The sequence below is a fragment of the Bos javanicus genome, chromosome 11 (assembly GCF_032452875.1).
Source record: "Bos javanicus breed banteng chromosome 11, ARS-OSU_banteng_1.0, whole genome shotgun sequence".
In the NCBI taxonomy this organism is placed as follows: domain Eukaryota; kingdom Metazoa; phylum Chordata; class Mammalia; order Artiodactyla; family Bovidae; genus Bos; species Bos javanicus.
The window spans coordinates 45,764,969-45,789,909 of record NC_083878.1 but is presented as its reverse complement, the minus strand read 5'-3'; the positions used below and the strand labels follow the sequence as shown (position 1 = coordinate 45,789,909).

Below are 24,941 nucleotides of genomic sequence, written 5' to 3'. Positions count from 1 at the left end.
CAGGCCCAACTGACAGGGATCTGGGAAGGAGTGATAGTCCAGGAGGGTGGTCAGAGCTGGGGGTAAGTTCCACAAAGACAGGACGGCATTCTGGGGGATCCAGGGCAACTTTGAAGTGAGCCTGCAGCTGACCTGAGCGGCCAATCCCGGCCCGAACTAGCCTTGTGCAGCTTCTGGGCACTGGAAATGTGATGAGTCTACACAGACGTAGTGAATGAACTTATGGTTCCCGGGGGGATGATGGAGGGAAGGGATAGCTAGGGAGTTTGGGATGGACATGTGCACACTGCTATATTTAAAATGGGTGACAACAAGGACCTACTGTATTCCACAGGGAGCTCTGCTCAATGTCATGTAGCAGCCTGGATGGGAGGAGGGTTTGGGGGAGAATGGATACATGTATATGTATGGCTGAGTCCCTTTGCTATACACCTGAAACGATCACAACATTGTTAATCAGCTGTACACCAATATAAAATAAAAAGTTTAAAACAAAAGAAATGTGGCGAGTCCAGGTGAGCTGAAGTATAAATTACACACCCAGTAGTGAAGACACACTGAGAAATGGAAAAAAGCTCATTAATATGTTTCTATACTGATAATATATGTTGAAATTCTGTCTAGGTAATATTATAATATGTTGAAATGAAATGTATTGGATTTAGTGGGTTAAAGAAAATGCTGTATTGAAGTAAATTCCAACCTCTTTCCTTTTCCCCTTTTAAACTGTATCTATGAAAGAATTTAAAATGACATAATTGGGTCGCATTGTATCTTATGGGACAGAGTTGCTCTGAGCTGTTTATCTGCCTGAATTCCCCAGGTCCCCCAGCTGGGTCCCTCTGTCTCCTTCCAGCCACTGCCCCACTCTCACTCCTGAACAATTCTGTCCTCAGAGTGAAGTGTGGCCTTGACAGGGACAGGACGCTCCAGAGCAGGAATGGAGAGAAAACAACAAAGCTCCTGGAAAGTAAAAAATGAGGCACCCTTATTAATAAATTTATCAGAGGAATTGGGCAGTAGTTTGAGAAAATCTTCTAGAATGGAGAAAAGAGGTAAGAAAACTATAGGATGTATGAGAGGAACTAGCAGTAAGCTATGAAAAGGGGAGAGAAAAGGCCCCAAGTTCAGGGAGGTGGAGGAGAGGGTGCTGGTCTGTTGCCACAGGAAGTTGATAGAAAATGTCAAAAACTGAATACCCAGAATAGAGCAGTCTTACCACTGCTGCTGCTGCTAAGTCACTTCAGTCACGTCCGACTCTGTGTGACCCCTAGACGGCAGCCCACCAGGCCCTGCCGTCCCTGGGATTCTCCAGGCAAGAAGACTGGAGTGGGTTGCCATTTCCTCCTCCAATGCATGAAAGTGAAAAGTGAAAGTGAAGTCGCTCAGTCGTGTCCGACTCTTAGCCACCCCATGGACTGCAGCCTACCAGGCTCCTCCGTCCATGGGATTTTCCAGGCAAGAGTACTGGAGTGGGGTGCCATTGCCTTCTCCCAGTCTTACCACATTTATGTGGATATTAGGTCCAGAAGAGCTGCTAGGTTCTCGTCTGGAGAGAAGATGGAGGGGGCACTGCAAATCCAAGAAGGGGACAGACCAGCCAGCCCACCACCCCAGACCCCTTTTCCTTTCTTGTAACAGGAGATACAATCCCAGGCAAAATAAAGACAAAAATGTGAAAGGCAAAGCTTTTAGAGGATGCCTTAAACTATATTTTTGTGAATTTGAGCTGGAAAAAAATTTGTAAAATGTGGAAATCTTAAGGTAAATAGTAGACAAATGCAACTCCATTAAAAAGGAATTTCCGTTTCTCAAAAGAAGTTTGTCAGCATTTTCCGAGCTGGGTTATAATTTATAACCACGTTAATGTAGGTTGTCTCTGTCCCTTTGTCAAGATTATTAATAAGGTGTCTATATATGGTGGGTCTATTCTGAACTCTATTCTGTTTGCTAATGTTTATGCCAGTAACACACTGTCTCTATAATAATTAGTATAGTAATTAGTATGCTGTGCTGTGCTCTGTGCTCAGTCATGTCTAACTCTTTGTGACCCTGCGGACTATAGCCCACCAGGCTCCTACATCCATGGAATTCTCCAGGCTAGAATACTGGAGTGGGATGCAGTTTCCTCCTCCAGGGGATGTAGTAGCTCTGTAATAATTTTTGACACCAGGTAGCATTAGTCTGGCTTTCCTGGTAGCTCAGCTGGTAGAGAATCCGCCTGCAGTGCAGGAAACCCCGGTTCGATTCCTGAGTTGGGAAGATCCCCTGGAGAAGGGATAGGCTACCCACTCCATTCTTGGGCTTCCCTGGTGGCTCAGACAGTAAAGAATCTGCCTGCAATGCAGGAGACCTGGGTTCGATCCCTGGGTTGGGCATGACAATGCCCTGGAAGAGGGCATGACAATCCACTCCAGTATTCTCACGTGGAGAATCCGCATGGACAGAGGAGCCGGGTGGGCTACAGACCATGGGGTCACATGACTGAGTGACTAAGCACAGCGCAGTGGCATTAATTCTCTGTTTGTTCTAAGTTGTTCTGCCTATTCTAGGTCCTTTGTGTTTCCATTCACATTTTAGAAACAGCTGGTTAACTTCTACAAAAATAAAAAAAAGGTTTGTTTGGATTTTGATTGGGTCTGTTTTGGATGTATAGATCAATTGAAAATAATCAAGCCTTCCAGCCTATGAATAAGGTCTATATTTCCATCAATTTAAATCTTCTTTGATTTCCCTCAGCAAGGTTTTGCAGTTTTCAGGGCACGGATCTTTTGCATCTTCAGTCAGATGTATTGGTAAGTACTTAATATAGCTGATGTGATATTAAATGAAATTGATTTTCATTTCAATTTCCAATCGTTTGTTCCGAGGATATAGGTATGTAAGATTTTTGTGTCTGGATTTTGTATGCTGCAGCTTCTCTAAACTCATCAATTCTAACAGCTTTTTTGTGAATCCCATCAGGTTTTTTAGTGAGACAATTCCATTATCTGGGATCTAAGAGGAGGAGGTGTTACAGAACGAGGGGGCTGCGCTCACCTGGCAGGCTACTAGGAGGTGATGACAGAGCGGGTGAAGCTGCTGCTGGAGGCAGGCCTGGGGCTCCTTCCTCTGCCTCCCCCAGTGCCTCCTGTTGGCCACATCCGGCCAGAAGCTGGCATCACTTCAGGTCCACCCTCTGATGCAGAGTGGGGAGATTTCATCTGGAACCAGTCATGTGGCCACAACGCCTGCGTGGCTGTGTGAGAAGAGTGGGTGTGTGGACTGGGAGCAGCAGGTGCGGGCTGAGCACAGGCCCTGCAGCCCCACCTGGTCACCGTGGGTGCAGCTGGGTCTGCTGGGCAGCTCTGGAGGTCTGCTCCTCCTGGAGTCTGCTCCTGCTCTCCCTAGCATCCTGAAAGCCACCTTACAGCCTGTCATAACCCCCTTTTGCTTCAACCAGCTCATGTGGGCTCTGTCTCGCAGCAAACCCTGAGGAATATGACTGCAGCATCGGCATTGTCTTGGAAAGCAAAGGCAGAAGCTGATGTCCAGATGCAGCTGAGTGGTGAGGCTAGACCAGAGGGGCAGTGGGATGCTGACTGCAGAGGTGTCCCAGCTCAGGCCTGGCCTAACCTGGGGTCCTGGTAAACATGGGCCTGGATGGACCAACATTTGGGCAAAAAGCATGAATTAGGCCCCTCTGAGCTGCGTGAAGAGTGAATTCTAGGTGGTTAGGCCTGGCCAGAATCCAGCATCCATCCCCACTTTGCAGCAGAAGAAAGTGGATGGTGCATATATACAATGAAATACTACTCAGCCACTAAAAAGAATGAAATAATGCCATTTGTAGCGCCGTGGATGAACCTAGAGAGAGTCATACTGAGTGAAGTAAGTCAGAAGGAGAAATACCATATGACATCCTTTATATGGGGAATATAAAAAGAAATAATACAAATGAACTTACTTACAAAACAGATGCAGACTCACAGAGAATGAATTTATGGTTGCCATGGGAGAATGATGTGGGGAAGGAATACTTAGGGAGTTTGGGATGGACATGTACACTCTGCTGTATTTAAAATGGATAACCAACAAGGACCTGCTGTATAGCACACAGAACTCTGCTCAGTGTTATGTGGAAGCCTGGATGGGAGGGGCCTTTTGGGGGAGAATCAGTACACATATATTTATGACTGAGTCCCTTTGCTGTCCATCTAAACTATCACAACATTGTAAATCAGTTATGCGTGCATGAGGGCTCAGTTGCTTCAGTCGTGTCCCACTCTTTGCGACCCTATAGACTGTAGCCTACCAGGCTCTTCTGTCCTTGGGATTCTCCAGGCAAGAATACTGGAGTGGGTTGCCATGCCCTCCTCCAGGAGATCTTCGTGACCCAGGGATCAAACCCGTGTTGCTTATGTTTCCTTCATTGGCAGACAGATTCTTTACCACCAGCGCCACCTGGGAAGCCCCATCTGCTATACTCCAGTATAAAATAAAACGTTAAAAAGAAAGAAGTAGATGATAGAAAACATATTTAGAATTACAGGAAGTCACATGTTAAACACTGTGACCAGCTTCTGGTACATATGTGGCTCTTAGTCAATTGTGCCCAGGATGGTGTTACAGAAGAACAGAGTGGAGTCTGCTATTTTATCCAAATTGGAGACTCATCTTGATGCCCATGTGCACTGGGCCATCACTGGACGTGGCCATCACCTAAAAGCCAGCAAGAAGCAGCAGTTTCTGGAACTTGCAGGGAGGAACAGGCATCAAGAAATCCAAACGAAGGCTCATGACCATTTTCTCTTGTGTTAAACTTACGTAAAAGCAGCTTTCCAAGGACCCTATATATACCAATCCATGAAGTACTTCTCCAAATAAAGCAGGGAGAGGCTGTTTAATTATAACAGGGCAGATAATACACAATACATCAAACATTTGTTTTACATCCAAAAACCCTAGAAACTGAAATCAACAGCTTCACGCAAGAACGCACTCACTTGTGGGGGACCAGCCATGCCAAGCACATCCGCAACAACTCATTTTCCTTCTAATTCATTTCTGGGATGGAAACATGAAAAGTGGTTTCAAGAAGGAAAACGATTGGGTGGAAATCTGACCGGTTTTCGCAAGAACTGAATCACTCTTTTGTTTCCTGCCCTGCAGAGTGAGACTGTCAGCTGAAACTGGGTCTCTGCTGTATCCACACGGCCACAGGCCCGCTCAGAGGTGGAGGAAACTGCGTGTCTGGCCATGGCCCTGCTCTGGGACGGGACACCAAGGAGAAGGAAGGGCAGACCCTCTAAGGCCGGGTGCCGCCATCTCAGGACCATGGGGGAAGATTCCAAAGCAATGTGGTGCTGAAGGCAGATGAGGTCCAGCATGAATATTAGGACTGGACTTGCACTCAGTTATCATGAAGATGAAAGAAACAAAAAGGAACAATGAATTCAACCAATGAGGGCTTTTATTAAAAATCCAAATCAACCAATTTTGTCTACATGTGCAGACCCAGAAAAAGCTTGCCTTCCTGGTCCACACTTAGCCCTAAGCCTGGCGCATGTACCTGCTCTTTTATTTTATTTATTTATTTTTTTAGGTGAGAAGCATATTTATAGTGTGGGCCATCTCAGAAGGCAAGTGCAGATTGTGCGTGCCAAGTCGCTTCAGTCGTTTCCGACTCTGTGTGACCCCATGGACTGTAGCCCGCCAGGCTCCTCAGTCCATGGGATTTTCCAGGCAAGAACGCTGGAGTGGATGCAGACTGTGCCTGCTCTTTTAATAAATGATTGTTAAGTGATGATGAAACCAAAGCTGAGAGTAACAAAGTAAGAGTAACAAAATGCCTGGGGTGGCAAGGCCAGCCTATCGGTGGCATTTGTTTTTTGTAAAAATGGGCCAGATATGGAATCCTGATGACAGAAGCTGGGAGCAGAAGCTGTAAGCATCTATGAGCCCAAATGGAGCCTCTAGGAGGGATCTGAGTGGTAGGAGGTGCAGAGGGCAGGGACTCGGGTGGAACATCATAGCAGCCACTGTTAGCAAAATGGATGGAAGGAAATGAACTTCTTGGCTCCCTTCCAGCCGAACAGCCCCAGTCCACTGGCAGCCGCCTGCCACCAGCCACAGACCTTATCCTCCCCACCCCCCAACTCTGGAAGGCCCAGAGCCAGGATATGACATAATACAGATGATTACTGAGTAAGATCCTCAATCCAACACTTTGCAAGTCTTAAAGCTGCCTATTGAAAATTGATTTTATTTTCCCTGAGTTAAATGAATTAGGCCTCTTGCTAAAAGGCTCCCTCTCGTACTCCCAGTACACAAATTACACATATTTTTTGAGATCTCCCATGATCATGAACATCTTGGCTGTATATTGTCACCCTGCTTATTCAACTTCTATGCAGAGTACATCATGTGAAATGCCAGGCTGGATGAAGCTCAAGCTGGAATCAAGGTTGCTGAAGAAATATTAACAACCTCAGATACACAGATGACACCACCCTAATGGCAGAAAGAGAAGAGGAACTAAAGAGCCTCTTCATGAAAGTGAAAGAGGAGAGTGAAAAAGTTGGCTTAAAACTCAACATTCAAAAAACAAAGATCATGGCATCCGGTCCCATCACTTCACAGCAAATAGATGGGGAAACACTGTCAGACTTTTATTACGATCGAGGTTGGAGGTGACGTGATGAAAATGGATGTTGGGGAACAACAGGAGGGAGCCCTCTCTGTGGATCAGTCTAGAAAAGAGACAATAAGTATTTCCATTCCTAATCCCAGGTGGACATGACAGACTTTTCCATTTTACCAGAGTGCATTGCTGAGGACAGACAGATGCTGAAAAATCTGCCCCCAAAATCTTGAAATGTAAAACTAACTCAGACCTTGTGTCCCAGGCTGTGAGGACAATGGGGCCATTTCTCTGCCGACTCTGATGTCCTGGTGAGCACAGTGACTGTGGCCATGAAATTAAAGGACACTTGGAAGAAAAGCTATGACAAACCTGGGCAGCATTTTAAAAAGCAGAGACACTACTTTGTTAACAAAGGTCCATATAGTCGAAGCTATGGTTTTTCCAGTAGTCATATACGGATGTGAGAGTTGGACCATAAAGGAGGGTGAGCACTGAAGAATTGATGCTTTCAAACTGTGGTGCTGGAGAAGACTCTTGAGAGTCCCTCAGAGAGCAAGGAGATCAAACCAGTCAGTCCTAAAGGAAATCAACCCTGGATATTCACTGGACGGACTGATGCTGAAGCTGAAGCTCCAATACTTTGGCCACCTGATGTGAAGAGCGGACTCATTGGAAAAGACCCTGATGCTGGGAAAGATTGAAGGCAGGAGGAGAAGGGAGTGACAGAGGATGAGATAGTTGGATGGCATCACGGATTCAATGGACATGAGTTTGAGCAAACTCAGATACTGAAGGACAGGGGAGCCTGCTGTGTTGCGGTCCATAGGGTCACAAAGAATTGGACGAAACTCAAAGACTGAACAACAATAACAGTGGATGGACAAAAGCCCTGAGGACTCCTGCACCAGGAAAAGCCCCCTCGGAACTTGCGAGCAAGGTTTTTCAGGATACACCACAGAGTACAAGGAGAACCAGGCACTGGAAGGCAGGCTTGGGGCTTTGTGAGGGGGCCTTATCCAAGGCCCTTCTGAGAAGGCCCCTTGTGGGAGGCACATTTTTGAGTCGAGGAGCACCTGCTTGGGTGTCTCTGACTCTGGACAACCAGGAGGACCTGACATTTCCAGTGGAAACTCTGGAAGCCCCCCAGGGCCTTTCCTTGCTGGAGTCTTAGATTCAAAAAAGGTGTGAATGGGGATCTTCGGTTTCCTTCTAGATCAGGGCCAGTTCAATAGACAACAGTGCAATTCACAGATGTCATATTAAATTTCCCAGTAGCCATGTGCATTTGACATTAATTTTAACAATATATTTAACACAATAGACCAATATAATTTTATCTCAACATGTAGTCAAAAATTATTATTGAAATATTTTCTTTTTTAAAACCTAGTTTCTTTATGGGAGAAGGCAATGGCACCCCACTCCAGTACTGTTGCCCAGAAAATCCCATGGATGGAGGAGCCTGGTAGGCTGCAGTCCATGGGGTCGCTAAGAGTCAGACATGACTGAGCGACTTCACTTTCACGTTCCACTTTCATGCATTGGAGAAGGAAATGGCAACCCACTCCAGTGTTCTTGCCTGGAGAATCCCATGGGCGGAGAAGCTTGGTAGGCTGCAGTCCATGGGGTCGCACAGAGTCGGACACAACTGAAGAGACTTAGCAGCAGCAGCAGCAGTTTCTTTTTATTTTTTAAATTAATTTATTTCTTTATTTTACTTTTTGGCAGCATGTGGGATCTTAGTTCTCTGACCAGGGATTGAACTAACAATCCCTACATTGGAAGCAAAGAGTCTTAACCATTGGACCACCAAGGAAATCCCTGATATTTTCTTGTTTTGAAATTTTCTAAATAAAAATTATCTTCATAATCCAGGGTATATTTGACCCTCAAACACACCTCAGGTCAGACCAGACTCGCTCCAAGAGCTCCATGGTCTTGGGTGGTGATGGTTCTGGATGAGACAGCCCAGCCCTGGATTGCCAAGCTCAGCCCTTGCAAGAGAAAGGAAGCCAGGCTCCAGGCTTACCCTGACCTGCGGAAATATTGAGTTCAATTTTGATTTCCTCTCTTAGATGGTTAATTTTGTTTCAATTTGACTGGGTTGGGGGAAGCCTCGCTAGCTGGTCAAACATCATTTCTGGGTGTGTCTGTGAGGGTGTTTCCAGAATATGTTAAAATCTAAATCTGTAAAGTCAAAACTACAGTGAGGTACCATCGCACTCTGGTCAGAATGGCCATCATCAAAAAAATCTACAGACAATAAATGCTGGAGAGGCTGTGAAGAAAAGGGAATCCTCTTATCCTGTTAGTGGGAGTGTAAATTGGTGCAGCCACTAGGGAGAACAGGAAGGAGGTTCCTTAAGAAACTGAAACCAGAGCTACCATGTGATCCAGCAGTCCTTCTCCTGGGCACATATCTGGGAAAGACAAAGCTCTAATTTAAAGAGATACATGCTCCTCGGTGTTTATAGCAGCATTCTTTACAATAGTCAAGGATGGAAGCAGCATATCAACAGACGAATGGACAAGAAGATGTGGTACATGTATACAATGGAATACCACTCAGCCATAGAAAGTAATGAAATAATGCCATTTACAGCAACACAGATGGACCTAGAGATGATCATACTAAGTGAAGTAAATCAGACAGAGGAAGACAAATACCATATGATATCATATATATGTGGGATCTTAAAAAAATGATACAAATGAACTTACTTACAAAAATAGAAACACAGAGAGCGAATTTATGGTTACCAAAGGGGATCAGGGGAGGGATAAATTAGGTTGGGATTAACAGATATACACTACTATATATGAAATAAATAACCAACAAGGACCTGCCGTACAGCACAGGGAACCATACTCAATATCTTGTAATAACCTATAAAAGAAAAGAATCAGAGCTGCCCTCACCCCTCTTTCTGTATTTCTGCCTTCTTCCCACTCACTGTCTCCTCCCAGGGGCTGGAGGTCTTAGGAGCCAGGGGATGGTCACCCAGCCACACTCCTCATTCCCCACCCACTGCTCTTTGTCATTTTCACTGGGACACCCCCTCCCCCAAGACCCTACAAGACCAAGCTGCTGATCAATTTATCTTGATTTCCTTTTGCAGCAGAAGTTCCCAACCTTCCAGGGCTGTCTGGAGAAAAACGTGTGAAGATCCAGAAGAAGTCACTTCAGGGCAGTGTGGGACGGCAGGTATCAGGCCAGGCCTGATGGCAGGTATCATGACCTGAGCAGTGAGGTCCCAGCTGCAAGACCTCCAAGGAGCCCTTCCTGCTCTGTGTTCCAGAATGAAAGCCCCATGTGCGCATGCTCAGTCGTGTCTGACTCTCCCACCCCCTGAACTATAGCCTGCCACGCTCCTCTGTCCATGGGATTTTCCAAGCAAGAATACTGGAGTGGGTTACCATGCCTTCCTCCAGGGGATCTTCCCAACCCAAGAATGGAACCTGCGTCTCCTGGGTCTCCTGCACTGGCATGCGGACTTTTTACCACAGTGCCACCTTGGAAGCCCTAAAGTGCCATGGGATGGCCTTAAAGGTGTTCCCTTTACAAGGCCAGCTGTCCAAGCAGCTGGAGAAGCCCAACCAGGCACCTACGGTTCTGAGCTCCCACAAGTCTGAGCTCGACTTGCTAAGTGATCTGGTTCCCCACCAAGGCACCAGGATCCACCACTGTCCAGGGACTTCAAAGCACCGAGAACATTTGCAGCTCACGGATGGGTCCCCAGAGCCCTGAGAGCCTGGTCCTCCTGCTTGCTTTGCCCCAGGCATATGAGCCCCAGGCTGCCCCCTCTGCTCATACCCCGCCTCATTTACCACTTTTCCTTATTCTGTTGGGGTTTTTTTTGAGCCTTCTCAAAGGAGTCTGAGGAAAAGGAGGCAAGGGCGACCCAGCATCACGGCTGCCGTCTGACAGGCTTAAAGAGATTGCTAGGTGACAAGTCTCAAATTAACATCTGAAAAAAAAAAAACAAAAAAAAAACACCTGTATTTCAGCGGAAGTGGACTTAGATGAGTCAAAGTCCTGCTGGACCCTGGAAGGGGGCTCCGTGCCTTTTTGGGGGGCAGCCCGCTGGTGACTGGTGAGAGGCTGAGTGGAGTGGGGAGATGGCAGCTGAGGCCCCCACCCTCCACTATCTGTCTTATCTTCTCATCAAACACTCATGCTTTCGATATGACAGGTTGCTATTTCCATGGGGGTTTTTAAACACAATATCCAGCATTCTGTGACTTCCTGTCTTCTGAGAATGTGGGGTTGAGGAGCTGCCCCCTCACCTTAATGAGCACCGACTCTGCCTGGTTGGGTCAAGGCCTGGATCCATAGCTAAGCTGCACAAACCTCGGGTTGAGCAAGGATCCTCAGGCCCCCTCTCCACTCTTACTTCGAGGATTCACAGGGGCCCTTGTCTCTGCAAACAGAGCCTTGCTGGGTGCAGGTAGGGAGGCTCAGAGGGGAGACCCAGCCACCTGCTCACTGCAGGGAGGGAAAGCCTGTGACTCCCCACACGAGGGGCCAGACTGGCTCCTGCATCTTTCAGTCCTCATCCCAGAGCATCACCTCCCTTCCCTCCCCTGACTTTACATCCTGGAGGAGCACGTGGCCCGAAAAGCGGGTCTCATCCTTTCCCCTTCCTCCTGCTCCAAGCTAGCTGTGTCCATCTCTGTGCTCCTTCCTGCTTCCCCGGGGCTGACATAGTGTCAGCATGTCCCAGGTTCCCACAGACCCAGGCACCTGCTGATGTCGCCACAGGACCATGTGATCTGCAAGCTCCCAATCTAAGCTCTATGGGAATGTTGCTGGAAAGCAAGGGTAAGGTCAAGAACGCTTTAAAAACAAAACAAAACAAACAAACAAACAAAAATGGAAGGAACAAGGCCGGGTATTCTGGAAGACAGAATGGAAACACCCTGAGCAGGAAGTACAAGATGCCAAGGGCGACCAGCCCCTGGATCTGGTGAGCAAGGTCAAGGTTGGAGAGACTGCAGGAGAACAAGAAGGGCTTTTCCAGATCCTGATTTGTCCCGAAGAAACTAGGAAACCCCGAGTTGTGGGCTTTGACTGGACCCAGCCTCAGGGACTCCAGGGGGCTCACTTTCCAGAGTTGCCAGATGTGCCCATCCTCACCTTGAGGATGGAGGTGACTCAGATGAGGAGCAGAAGGATAGACGGATTTATCTGGTGACAATGGAAATACGGAAGTTGTTCTTTATTTCCTGGACTTGGAGATGTGCTAAGGAGCTCAGGAAAGACGCCTGGATGGAGCAGTAGTGGGGGAAGGGGTGGCAGGTCATCTGAACACTACTCTAGAATGTTGACTGAATACCTGGCCAGGCTGAGCACTGGGACTCAGAACATGACGTGGACAGGGCTAGACTCCAGACCTCCTTCCCTCTGACACTTATGCTCTGGGAAGGGAGATGAGGAACAGCACCAACCTCCCGCTCTGGTCTGCAGGGAGCGGCCTGGGGACAGACATTCCAGAACTTGTGAAGCTGGGAGGACAATGGGGGTCTCCATCACCCCACAAGGAGAAGATGCAGGATGTAGCGATTCTAGGCTGTGCGTGGCTGGTGCCTGGTTTTGGGTGAACACTCGGGGCGAGCGAGGGGCACAGAGGAACACAGAACAGCCCCACCTCTCCATCCACATCTGCTGGCCTGTCTATGAGGTGCAATGTGCTCACAGATTCATCTGCTTTAACAATTCTAGACAAATTCTGGAATGCTGGATCCATAAGAAGGAACTAAGAAAATTAGAGGTTCCAGGAGAGGCCTTTTTTCTTAAATTTTTTTGATGTGGACCATTTTTCAAGTCTTGTTTGAATTTGTTATGATATTACTTCTGTTTTTTTATGTTTTGGTTTTTTGGCCTTGAGGCATTCGGATCTTAGCTCCCCCACAAGGGATCAGACCTGCACCCCGTGCACTGGAAGGGGAAGTCTTAACCACTGGACCACCGGGAAGTCCCAGGATAGTTTTTAAATTGTCTAGTTTGGGGGGGGGGCGCGCGCGCGTGCGCGCGCGCCTGTGCGGGAGGGGGCGGGTGGGGAAAGACAGCCGGCGAGATCCCCAAGCTAAGCTCGCGCGCCTGCCCACGCCCTGGCCCCCAGCTCCCACCCAGTCCGCCCGGCTCAGCCACGATCAAGGCGATCCTCATCTTTAACAACCACGGGAAGCCGCGGCTCTCCAAGTTCTACCAGCCCTACAGTGAAGATACACAACAGCAAATCATCAGGGAGACATTCCATTTGGTATCTAAGAGAGATGAAAATGTTTGTAATTTCCTAGAAGGAGGATTATTAATTGGAGGATCCGACAACAAACTGATTTATAGACATTATGCAACATTATATTTTGTCTTCTGTGTGGATTCTTCAGAAAGTGAACTTGGCATTTTAGATCTAATTCAAGTATTTGTGGAAACATTAGACAAGTGTTTTGAAAACGTCTGTGAACTGGATTTAATTTTCCATGTAGACAAGGTTCACAATATTCTTGCAGAAATGGTGATGGGGAGAATGGTACTGGAGACCAACATGAATGAGATTGTTACACAAATTGACGCACAGAATAAACTGGAGAAATCTGAGGCTGGCTTAGCAGGAGCTCCAGCCCCTGCTGTATCAGCTGTAAAGAGTATGAATCTTCCTGAGATCCCAAGAAATATTAACATTGGTGACATCAGTATAAAAGTGCCAAACCTACCCTCTTTTAAATAAAAAATTAAAAAGGCCACTCCCAGGTAAAATCTAGGGGAAAAAGTCATCTAAGTTTACCATGCAGTTGTTTACCAAAAATAAAGGAGGAGAGTCTTAACTTTTACTCTTGGATTTAAGTCAAGGTACTGTATAGACATTATATAAAATCAGTATGGAAGTTCAATGTTGCTTTTCTTGCTCAGTGGTTTTGAAGAAATTAAGTAGTTCCAGTGTGATTTTTTTTTTCTTCATTTTTTAAACTGCATTCCTGTGGCCACCTAAGGCATGCCTGTATGTATTGGCTATTACAGTATTTCGAAAGTGTTCAGGACATTTCTTTAAATTGTGTACAACCCAAAATGTTGGTGTTTTGTATGGATCACAAGTGCAACATTCCTTAATAATTTCTGTTATTTGTCACAATTGTTATTTAAAGAATGAAGTATGTATTGCATGAAAACATTATGACCTATTTCTCTTAGTTTAAATAAACTCCAAGGTAACCGGAAAAAAAAAATTGTCTAGTTTGTTCAGTTCAGTTCAGTTCAGTCGCTCAGTCTTGTCCAACTCTTTGTGACCCCATTTAACAATATTGGTCTTATATCCTGAGATGTGAAAAATGCCTAATCATTTGTTCAATAGTATAAGGATTATTTAGAATCAGAAAGCTAGGAAAATGCTGTCTGCATACAACACTACTCATAGGACACCCCACCAGGCTCCTGCTTCACCTCTGGGGTCCCTGAGTGGAAGTTGGTCTCTGCCTTTCAGGAAAGCACAGGTAGTTTGATCAGGCCCAAGAACATTTGTGGGTACTGGTCAGGCATCAGGATGGACCATCCTCACCTCACACTGACGCTGGGATGAAGGGCCCCCCGAGGCACAGGGTCAAGCAGAGAGACTGTGAGGGCATCTGGCCTTCCCGCTGCCTGGCTGTGTGGGTCTTGCACCTGGAGACTGGACTAGCACCACAGGCTGGCTTTCCAACGTGAGCTTTCAGAATCCAGAGGGTTTTCCCTGATGACCTTAGAGAAAGGGTAGAAAGTTATTAAGTAGCTAGTGACGCAAATGTGGTGTTTAAAATGCCCTTGGATCTTGGAGTTACTCAGAATCAACTTAGACTGAATCTACCCTGAATCAGCATTTCCTCCTGAGGTCGGTGATCTGTGCATCTCTAACCTGTAAGCAGAGGCTTTAGGTGTCCTCAGGAAATGATGGCTAAGTGATTAACTGCAACTCATAGTAACAGATCTGCTCCTCTCAACCAGTTTCATGTATTTGATAAAAAAATTTTTTTTTCTCCCTCCACCCAAAATTCGTGGCCAGCCTCTGGAAGGTTTCATTTGTGTTTGTCAAACCTTTCAGAATTGCACCTAGGTCTTCTTTTGCCTGTGTCGAGTGTGTGTGCGTGTGTGTGCTCAGATGCTCTGTCATGTCCGACTCTTTGCAACCCCATGGACTATGCCCCACCAGGCTCCTCTATCCATGGGATTTCCCAGGCAAGAATACTGGAATGGGTTGCCATTTCCTTCTCCAGGGGATCTTCCCGACCCAGGAATCGAATCTGAGTCTCTGCTGTCTCCTGCATTGGCAGGCGGATGCTTTACCACTGCGCCACCGAAGGCTTCTCTTGCCTGTGTCAAGGGCACCCACCAAGACTTTGACTGCCAGTTTCCTGTCTTCTGAAATGGTGCGAATCATGCCCCCTAGACCTCACCCTACCACCCTGTGTGCTCACCAGGACATCAGAGTCGGCAGAGAAATGGCCCCATTGTCTTCACAGCCTAGGACACAAGGTCTGAGTTAGTTTTACATTTCAAGAGTTTGGGGGCAGGTTTTTCAGCATCTGTCTGTCCTCCGCAACGCAGTCTGGTAAAATGGAAAAGTCTGTCATGTCCACCTGGGATTAGGAATGGAAATGCTTATTGTCTCTTTTCTAGACAGATCCACAGAGAGGGCTCCCTCCTGTTGTTCCCTGACATCCATTTTCATCACGTCACCTCCAACCTCAATCGTCTTTATGACATAAACGCTCCCTCCCAGAGCCCTGGCTCCCTAGACATTCTCTGAGTAAAGAGTCTCTCAGATCCTGGTGACAGAGGAAGAGCTCTGGGGTGAGTGTTCAGGACATGAGGAGTGCCCTTGGCTGGCCCTTCTGAAACTAGCAGCTGGGCAGAGGAGCCCTGGGCATCTGTGCCTCCTGTGTCCCCGACTCTTCCTGTTGTGACCAGACCCGGACAGCAAGGGACCTGGGGCCCCCCAGACATACCCTGGCCACAGAACTTGGCATCTTGAAAGGAGCCCAGCCTGACTGGTACTCTGTTCCAGTGTGTCTGGTTTTGATGAGAGCTCCTTGCCACAGGAGATGAACCACAGGAATGTTGCTCTAATTATCTGGCCCCACACCTGGATCCAGAGCCAGTATCAGGAGGGGCCTTGCTGTTTGCTTTTGAGCTCATGCCAGGGGCTTACCTCCAGCTGCCAGAAAACAAAGCCATCCAAATAGCCTCTGACATCAGCAGGCCTTGCATCATGGAAGAATCACATGCACAGAAGAAGTTACACCTTTTTTTTTTTTCTCTTGGAGGAGAGAGTAGGGTTTACTGTTTGTTGTTGTTCAGTCGTTCAGTTTTGTCCAACTCTCTGCAATCCCATGGACTGTAGCATGCCAGGCTTCCCTATCCTTTACCATCTCCTGGAGTTGGCTCAAACTCATGTCCATTGAGTCACTGATGCCATCTAACCATCTCCTCCTCTGCTGCCCCCTTCTCCTTTTGCCTTCAACAGTCAGAAGCTGGTTTTGCCATGTAATGAAGGTTCTGAGGATGAGAATCTATGGAGAGAATCTGAGAGTTTGCACCTAAGTAGGGAAGGCACTCTTGGCTGATGGTAGCTCCAGAGAGTGCCCTGAAAGGAGCAGGAACGTGGGCCTTTCTTTCATGTCCCCTGGGGTCTGGCTGCATCCTGCTGGGGTCCTCACTGAGGTGCTGACCAATCTCATTTGAATGCTACCTGATTGCTGCTGCCTCTCTGGGAAGACCGAGTTGTTCTTGGGTGTTTCTCCATGGCTGGATTTGGAGGGTGCACTGCTCTGTCCTGTCTCTGTCCTGTCTGTCCTCAGTCACTCAGTCGTGTCTGACTGTTTGGGACTCTATGGACTGTAGCCTGCCAGGCTCCTCTGTACATGGGATTTCCCAGGCAAGGATACTGGAGTGGGTTGCCATGCCCTCCTGCAGGGAATCTTCCTGACCCAGAGATTGAACCCAAGTCTCTTTTGTCTCCTACACTGGCAAGTGGATTCTTTACCACTGGTGCCACAATTCTTCAGCCCTTCTATGCCTGAATCTTTGCCATGTGAATTTACAGTTTTCTCCCAAGAAGAATACATTTCCCTCCCTAATTGTTGGCCATGTAACCTGCTTTGGCCAGTGAATTGAAGTGATGCTGTGCCGACCCTGAGATCAAGCCTGAGAGTGCCTTGCTGTTTCTGTTTGCTCTCTGGAGCCTCTGCCTGTGCTGTACACATGAAATAATTAAAATGCTAAATCTCATCTTGTGTAGATGATGTATATCTTACCATGATTTTTTAAGTATCTAAAATTTCTAAACATAAATAAGAAAAATGTTTTAAAGTGAATTTTAAACACTTTAAAATAACACACAGTGAAATGAGAAGTTACCTATGTAGTAGAAAACCTTGATGTTCAACCAATTTTCTTTCAAACAATTCAGTTGGCTCTGAAACCAAAAATTTTAAACTCATGAAAACATTGCCAAATAAGCAACATAGGCATAATTAGCCAAAAATAGTTGTGGTTGAGGGGAGCCAACCAAGGACAGAAGCTCTGTGTGTCATTGGGTGAGGCACTTGACCTCTCTGGTCATCAGTGTCCTCCACAAACCAAGGGGATCAGCCCCCCCAAACCAGGACTCTGCTCCTCTTTGGTCAAAAGAGTTGGGTTAGATGAGGTCCTTCTAAGCTTTACTGCACGGTCAGGGCCAGTCCTGCCCCGAGGGCAAGAGGACTGCCTTCTCACAGCATGATGTCCTCTTGCAGAGGAAGAGCATTGAGACCAGTTTTCTTTTCCTCTTCCGCCATCACTCTGGGTTCCACAATTACTCTGCTGCTCATCGTTTTCCCTCAGCTATGACCTGCCCCATCAATAAATGCTGAGTTTTGGGAAAAGGAAGAGTAACCCTAAAACCACCCTCATCAGCTTCACAGATTGCTTCACAGAGATGGACACTCACTTAGGAATCACTTTCTTGAGAAAAAGGAAGAAAGAGTATCTGTTGGGTTTGATGCCAAGGTGTCCAGTGAGCCTCGACTTTCTCTCCTATTGGGAAAGAGATGTGAGTGTTTGAGAATCCACCTGCAGTGTAGGAGACCTCGGTTTGATCCCTAGGTTGGGAAGATCCCCTGGAAAAGGGCGTGGCAACCCACTCCAGTATTCTTACCTGGAAAACCCCATGGACAGAGGAGCATGGTGGATTACAGTCCATGGGGTCACAAAAGAGTCAGACACTACTGAAATGACTCAGCAGGCACACAGGAGGACACAACTACCTCCTCCGTACCAGCTGCAGGCATCCCCTGGGTGCATCTCTACTCAGCGGACTGGGGAGTGCTGGGAGGCAGGAAGAGCCTCAGTTCCCAGAAGGACAGCTCAGCAGAGCGGGCAGGGACTCTTGTGCGGAGGCCTGTGCAGAAGCTGAGTTGATTCAAGGGCTCGGCATTCAGATACCAAACGTTACCAGGGCCCAGGGAAGATTTTCAAGGGGAAACCAAAAGCTCGAGATGCCAAGAGGATTTGCAAGGGGCAACCCAAAAACAGGGTCAAGATACATGGTTGTTCCTGAATGTGCGCGGATGCTCAGGTCCCTGATATAAACCAGTGTTGTGTTTGCAACCATGTGGGCACATCTCAGTATTCATCCCACTAGCTGAACTAAAAGGCGGGCTAAACTAAGCATGGTGTGTTGAGGGTGCCTCCGGCTGCTCACATTTTGGAAAGGAGGGAAGGCAGGGAGAAGCTGTCTTCAGAAGCACAGGGATTGTTGTAGGAGGGAGATGGGAGCCCTGATGATCCTGATCTGGAGGGAACACAGAACCCAGATACTACTGTGATCTTGATCATTCTGATGTGCTCAGTCTAATGAACAAAGAAACCATCTCTGGCCAGATAGGCAGCTGGTTTGCAGCTCCGAGGAGATAGGTTGTCAGAGACCAGCCTCTGCTATGGGCAGCCCCTCTTCTGAAGTCTCATCCTGCTTTCAACCCAGCCTTCCTCCCTCTGACCCCCTCTCCCCAAGTCTCTGCCTCCCCTTTTTGTTTCCTTGCCTTTTCTCTACAATTAGCTTCATTTCCAGCCTTCAAACATCAAAAGGCCCCTTGGTTCCTTGGTAGGATTGTCCTCAGACAAAAGCCTGGGTCCCTGGCCCTGGTGTCAGTTACAGCAAAGGCCCTCCTCCCTGACCCGAGCAGCGCTTGTTACTGTTGTTATCCAGACCCTGATTCTATAAGACTCCACACGGTTTCCATGGGTGCAGATTCCAACTAGGTCAGGAGCTGGTGTTCAGCAGATCAGAAGCTTCCAGGGACCCTGCAGATCAGGGACAGTGGGGTGTCTTGTTGTCCCGGAGGCAACATCTTTTGGAACCAACTCAGGTTTTCTTGGTGTCACTGGAAGCAAGTTGGAGATACTGAACCTCTGTCACCTGGAGAGGACGACTGTGTCTACATCACAGCCCCTCTGCCCAGCCACTTGTGGATAGAGTTAGGCTTTCAGTCTCTCCAGAAAAAGGAATTTTAACAAGAGGCGTTTCCAAGTGGGAGAGGGCCGCCGTTCCTTCCACGGGAAAGTCGAGTTGTTGAGAGAAAGCCTTTTGCTCAGGTCCACATACGGAGACCCAGGGGCGCCTGCAGTTCGTGTTCTGGCCCCAGGAGCCAACACGTGTGTGCAGTGTGAGCTGGGTTGAAGCTGGGGTCCTGGTTCTCATTGCTGTCACCCATTTTTGGATAGACTCAGTCAGGCAAGATGCCTTGGGTCTGTGAAATGAAAGGGGTGGTCTCTGCTCCTTCCTTCTGGCTGGGAAGCCTGGCATGCTGCAGTCCATAGGGTCGCAGAGTCAGACACGACTTAGTGACTAAACAACAACAACGCAGAACAGCTGGGGACCACTGTGCTCTGACTGGTTGATTGATCCAGATCCTGGCTGATAGGAGGGATGCTGAGCCTGAATGGGTTAGGGGCCAGTGTTGGGGGCTCTTGGGACTGCTGAGCACAACTCTTCTTTCTGGGCTGTATAAGGCCCTCCCCATGCCCTGGAAGAATGATCTCAGCTCCAGGGAGCAATTTGCTCAGCTCATCCGAAGGCTCAGACCCACAAGGCCTTTATAATCCTCCATGCCTCAGGATGGAAGTGTCGGCAGTATTCGTCCCTGCTGTAGCAATGCCACATGAATATTGATATTGTTTTAAATTGCCTATTAAAGGGAACGGCCAACTCCACGAAACCATTTTAAATAAATGCAGATCACCCAGCTCCTTGGCCTTGGTTTTTATCCTCTAATACCTCAGGGCTTTTGCCTTAAAATGAGCTCCAGCCGACAGCAAAGCTCGCAATTTGCTGAAAGCCGTGCTCAGCTCCATGTCTGTGGGAGGCGCCGCTGCCTGATTTCCCTAAGAAAGGGGTTGGGGGCCAAGAAACGGAAACAGAAAAGGATGAGTGGGGATGAGAGGGTCTAGGGATTTAAAAAGTAAAAGAAAGAAAAGAAAGACAAAGAGACACAAGTAAGAGAGATGGAATTAAATATCCCAAAGCACAAGGAGATGATGGCCCTGCCTCTCCCCACTGCCTAGGCTCTTTGGACACCCCTGCTTTCTTAAAGGTTCCCAAAGTTTCCAGTCTTGTCCAGTTATGCAAAGATGCTTGCATAACTCAATGAAGCTATGAGCCATGCTGTGCAGGGTCACTCAAGATGGACAGGTCATGGTGGAGAATTCTGACAAAATGTGGTCCACTGGAGAAGGGAATGGCAAACCACTTCAGCATTCTTGCCACAAGAACTCCATGAACAGTATGAAAGGGCGAAAAGATAGGACACCAAAAGATGAGCCCACCAGGTTGGAAAGTGTCCAATATGTTACTGGGGAAGTTCAGTTCAATCACTCAGTCATGTCCAACTCTTTGCGACCCCATGGACTGCAGCACGCCAGGCTTTCTTGTCCATCACCAACTCCCAGAGATTGTTCAAACTCATGTCCATTGAATCAGTGATGCCATCCAACCATCTCATCCTCTGTCATCCCCTTCTCCTCCTGCCTTCAATCTTTCCCAGCATCAGGGTCTTTTCCAATGAGTCTGTTCTTCGCATTAGGTGGCCAAAGTATTGGAGCTTCAACTTCAGCATCAGTCCTTCCAATAAATATTCAGGCTGATTTCCTTTGGGATTGACTGGTTTAATCTCCTTGCTTTCTGAGGGACTCTCAAGAGTCTTCTCCAACACCACAGTTTAAAACATCAATTCTTTGGCGCTCAGCTTTCTTTATAGTCCAACTCTCACATCCATACATGACTATTGGAAAAACAATAGCTTTGACTAGATGGACCTTTGTTGGCAAAGTAATGTCTCTGCCTTTTAATATGCTGTCTAGGTTGGTCATAGCTTTTCTTCTAAGGAGCAAACATCTTTTAATTTCATGGCTGTAGTCACCATCTGCATTGATTTTGGAGACCAAGAAAATAAAGCCTGTCACTGTTTCCCCATCTATTTCCCATGAAGTGATGGGACCAGATGCCATGATCTTTGTTTTTTGAATGTTGAGTTTTAAGCCAACTTTTTCACTCTCCTCTTTCACTTTCATCAACAGGCTCTTCAGTTCCTTTTTGCTTTCTGCCATAAGGGTGGTGTCATCTGCATATCTGAGGGTTGTTGATATTTCTCGCAGCGATCTTGATTCCAGCTTGTGTTTCATCCAGCCTGGTATTTTGCATGATGACCTCTGCATAGAAGTTAAATAAGCAGGGTGACAATATACAGCCTTGACGTATTCCTTTCCCAATCTGGAACCAGTCTATTGTTCATGTCCGGTTCTAACTATTGCTTCTTGACCAGCATACAGGTTTCTCAGGAAGCCCGTAAGGTGGTCTGATATTCCCATCTGTTTAAGAATTTAGCAGAGGGCAATTACTAATAGCTCCAGAAAGAATGAAGTATCTGAGCCAAAGCAGAAACAGCAGCCAGTTGTGGGTGTGTCTGGTGGTAACAGTAAAATCTGATGCTGTAAAGAACAATATTGCATAGGGACCTGGAATGTTTTGACTCTTTGGAAAAGAACCTGATGCTGGGAAAGATTGAAGGGAACAGGAGAAGGGGCAGCAGAGGATGAGATGGTTGGATGACAACAGCAAGTCAACGGACATGAATTTGAGCAAACTCTGGGAGATAGTGGAGGACGGGGAAGCCTGGCAAGTTGCAGTCCATGAGGTCGCAAAAAGTTGGACACGACTGAGCAACTGAACAACAACAATAAAGTTTCTGGCCCTAAGTCATTATTCTCTTCTGATTTCCTGCTGTTATTCTTGCACGTCTTTGATAGCATAGAGGGTAACTTCAAAAAATCAAAACTACAGTGTCATCTTAATCTTGAATAAATATGGGTCAAAGATCTATTAGATCATTGATACGAGAATACATGTAATAAAAAAGGTGGTTCAGAAAGTAATCGAAGGAGTCGGGTATCTATAGACATTTTGAAGAACAGAACACAGAATAAGATTGTCCATCCTGTCTGTAAACAGCGGTTAATGCTCCACAGGATGAGGGAATCACAGCTTCTCCAGTGAAGAGAAGTGGAAAGGTGACATCCCAGCCTGGGCCCACACCAGTGGCCAGCAACATCGGGCAGGTTTATTCTCCTAGAGATTCAAAACCCCCTTGGGCAGGCTTGTTAATGCCACCATATGACACTGAAAGGACCAGCTGTCCCCAACTCCTTATTTCCAAGTTTTAGGTAGTTTTTCTTAAGATACGTGTGCACTGAATATTTAGGGGGTGACCACAAGAACAACATCACGTCCTATAAGTAAACAAATCTCTTCTGATTCCCATGACCTATTGTTCACTGTAGCTTTGGGACCTCTTCCTGGGCTGTGGACATTTGAAGGATGCAGGCCTTCATATCCTCTATGCTGTGTTGATGTGAGAATGGCTTTTCACACTGTCTACTTAACATTTTTTTCATCTAGTCCCAGGTCATGAGTGCAGCCTGAAAAGGCACAGAATTTGATGAAGCTGCATGGTATGTGGATACTGTATTGGTGAAAATCAGTGTCTTTCCTGTCATCTCATGGAGGCCTAGGCTTTCCTCCCTGCTGGATCTCCCGGTTTCCTGTTTCATTTTTTCATTTATTTATTTGTTTTAATATGAGTGTGCTGGGTCTTTTCTGCATAGGCTTTTCTCTAGTGGCAGGGTGCGGGGGCTACTCTCTAGTTATGGTGTGCTGGCTTCTCATTGCAGTCGCTTCTCTTGTTGCAGAGCACAGGCTCTAGGGCACATGGGCTTCAGTAGTTGCAGCTCCCAGTCTCTAGAGCACAGGTTCAGTAGTTGTGGTGAATGGGCTTAGTTGCTCCAAAACATGTGGATTCTTCCTGAATCAAGGCTTAAACCCATGTCTCCTGCATTGGCAAGCAGATTCTTATCCACTGCGCCACCAGGGAAGGCCAACACAATGGTTTTACATGGCTTCTTGTGTGTGAGTTGAACTTCAAGCTGGGACGAAGAGAGCAGAGACTCAGAACTTGGGGATCTCTCGTGTAGCAGAAGCTTGGGGCTGCCCAGGGGGCGGCAAGGAGGTGAGTGTGGGCAGGGAGGGTAGAAGGAGACAGGAAATAGGAGTCAGAAAGGGTCTCAGATGCAGAGCTGAAGGCATGGCTTTTGATGTGGAGGTCAAGCAGGTCACTTGCGGGGAGAATCATCACCTGTCTTAACTGTTTTGTGTACCTGGACTTTTCTACATTAACTTTGTGGCAGACAAAAGTGGCCATTCTTCCCTTCTCTCAAAATAACAGAATCTGCATTCCTGCAACCAAAAGACATCCCAGCCTGCCCTGCAGCTACAGAGGCTGCAGATGGATGTCCTAGGTAATGAGGTGCCATCAGACCTGCCTGAGGGACTCGCAGGAAATTGCTTTCCATGAGGCCGGCACTCTCTCTCTTCCTAGATGTTGGCTGAAGTGGCTCAAGTGGCTGAAGTGTCCACCTCTGGACCAGGAGGATGGGACCCACCTGACATGACAGAGCAGATCCTGACACATTCATGGAGCCACCAAGTGTCCCTGCACCTGACTTCTTTATGCATCTGGTGTCCTCGGGCTGCCCTCCCTCAGGGCTCTTAGTTCTGCACATCTTCTCTGCCCATCAGCTCCTACTTAGTCTGAATTCATCTCCTAAAATAATTTCCTAGGTTTTAGGTTGCTCAACTCTACCTTTAAACAGTCTCAGCTTACTTTATTCACTTTTAATTTTTCCTCTACACAGACAGTCCTCTGTGAATCGGATGAGTGAAGGAGCAGATGTCCTTTGGAACTTTTGATCCTATTTTCCCTCATAACAGAGTCTACAAACAGGGGATGTTAGACTTGGAAGAGGTTGCAAGGCTCATGACTTCACTCTCCGCCTCGCTGACAAGCACCTCCTGTCCCCTGACAGCACTGCCCATTCATCCCTGTCTCTACTCGCACTCCAGTGAGAACTTCTTTCACACCACCTGGAAAAATTTGTTTCAAATGAGCTGCATCCTCCCAAAGAGTGAGGGCTTCCAGACAACCTGCCCTTGGGCTGTAATTCACAGCAAGGCCCATGCTCTGTACACATCCCATACACTGGGTTTACAGTCTGGTGTGAGGCTGTGTCTCTGCTGCCACTACTTCCCAGCCTTCTGAACATGGGCAGTAAGTGTGGAGATTTTCCCTGGAGCACCTGGTACAACAAGTGGGTGGAGGGGGTGGGGAGACACAGGGAGACAGCAGGGGGGTCTCCACCCTCTGAGGGGCCAGGAAGAACCCACTTGGATCCCCATGGCAGCCACTGTTGTCCCTGGCAAAACTGAAAGTATCTGGATAAAACTTGCCATCCAGCTCCAGCTTTTCTTCCTCTCTGAGGGATGCTAATCAAATTCTTACCAGATGGTCACCAGCTCTCCCTTCTGTATGGTTAGGCCTGCCACTGGCCCTGCCCAGTTAGGCTCAGGTGTTTTGAGGTCTGAAGGAATAAAAGCAGGAGGGTGATATTCCCGTGGACTGAGCAGGGCTGAGAAACGGGACAGCTTCTCTGTCCACTGTGTGCAGTTGGGCTTGGGACAGCACAGACAGGCACTTTGGGAAGACCTTGCATCCCCCCCAACTTGGATTCAAGTTGGGCAGGGCCAAGCAGCATCCTCCATTACCCCAGGGAAGTAAATATATAGTTGAATATTATTCTGCCTTAAAAAAGGAAAAGATCCTGCCATTTGTGATAACACGGATGAACCTGGAAAACACTATTGTTGTCCTGTCACTACATCATGTCCGACTCTTTGTGACCCCATGGACCACAGTAAGC

At 47.4% G+C, this 24,941-nt stretch overlaps 1 protein-coding gene across 1 annotated transcript; it reads left to right on the top strand.

The window, feature by feature from the left end:
- The first annotated feature begins 3,060 nt into the window (after positions 1 to 3,060).
- Positions 3,061 to 13,367, top strand: LOC133256584 (uncharacterized). The gene is made up of 6 exons (XM_061431375.1): positions 3,061 to 3,169; positions 3,443 to 3,547; positions 9,745 to 9,830; positions 11,554 to 11,775; positions 12,052 to 12,181; positions 12,629 to 13,367. The coding sequence occupies exons 1-6, from the start codon at positions 3,061 to 3,063 to the stop codon at positions 13,354 to 13,356; spliced, it is 1,380 nt and encodes a 459-aa protein (XP_061287359.1). The 3' UTR covers positions 13,357 to 13,367.
- The last annotated feature ends 11,574 nt before the right edge of the window (positions 13,368 to 24,941 follow it).

Excerpts from the sequence above, each read along its gene's own strand:
- LOC133256584 (XM_061431375.1), top strand. The coding sequence starts at position 3,061 with ATGACAGAGCGGGTGAAGCTGCTGCTGGAGGCAGGCCTGGGGCTCCTT. Across the intron at positions 9,831-11,553 it reads AGGGCAGTGTGGGACGGCAG|GAAGTACAAGATGCCAAGGG; the intron begins GTATCAGGCCAG and ends CACCCTGAGCAG. Across the intron at positions 11,776-12,051 it reads TCCTCACCTTGAGGATGGAG|GGAGATGAGGAACAGCACCA; the intron begins GTGACTCAGATG and ends TGCTCTGGGAAG.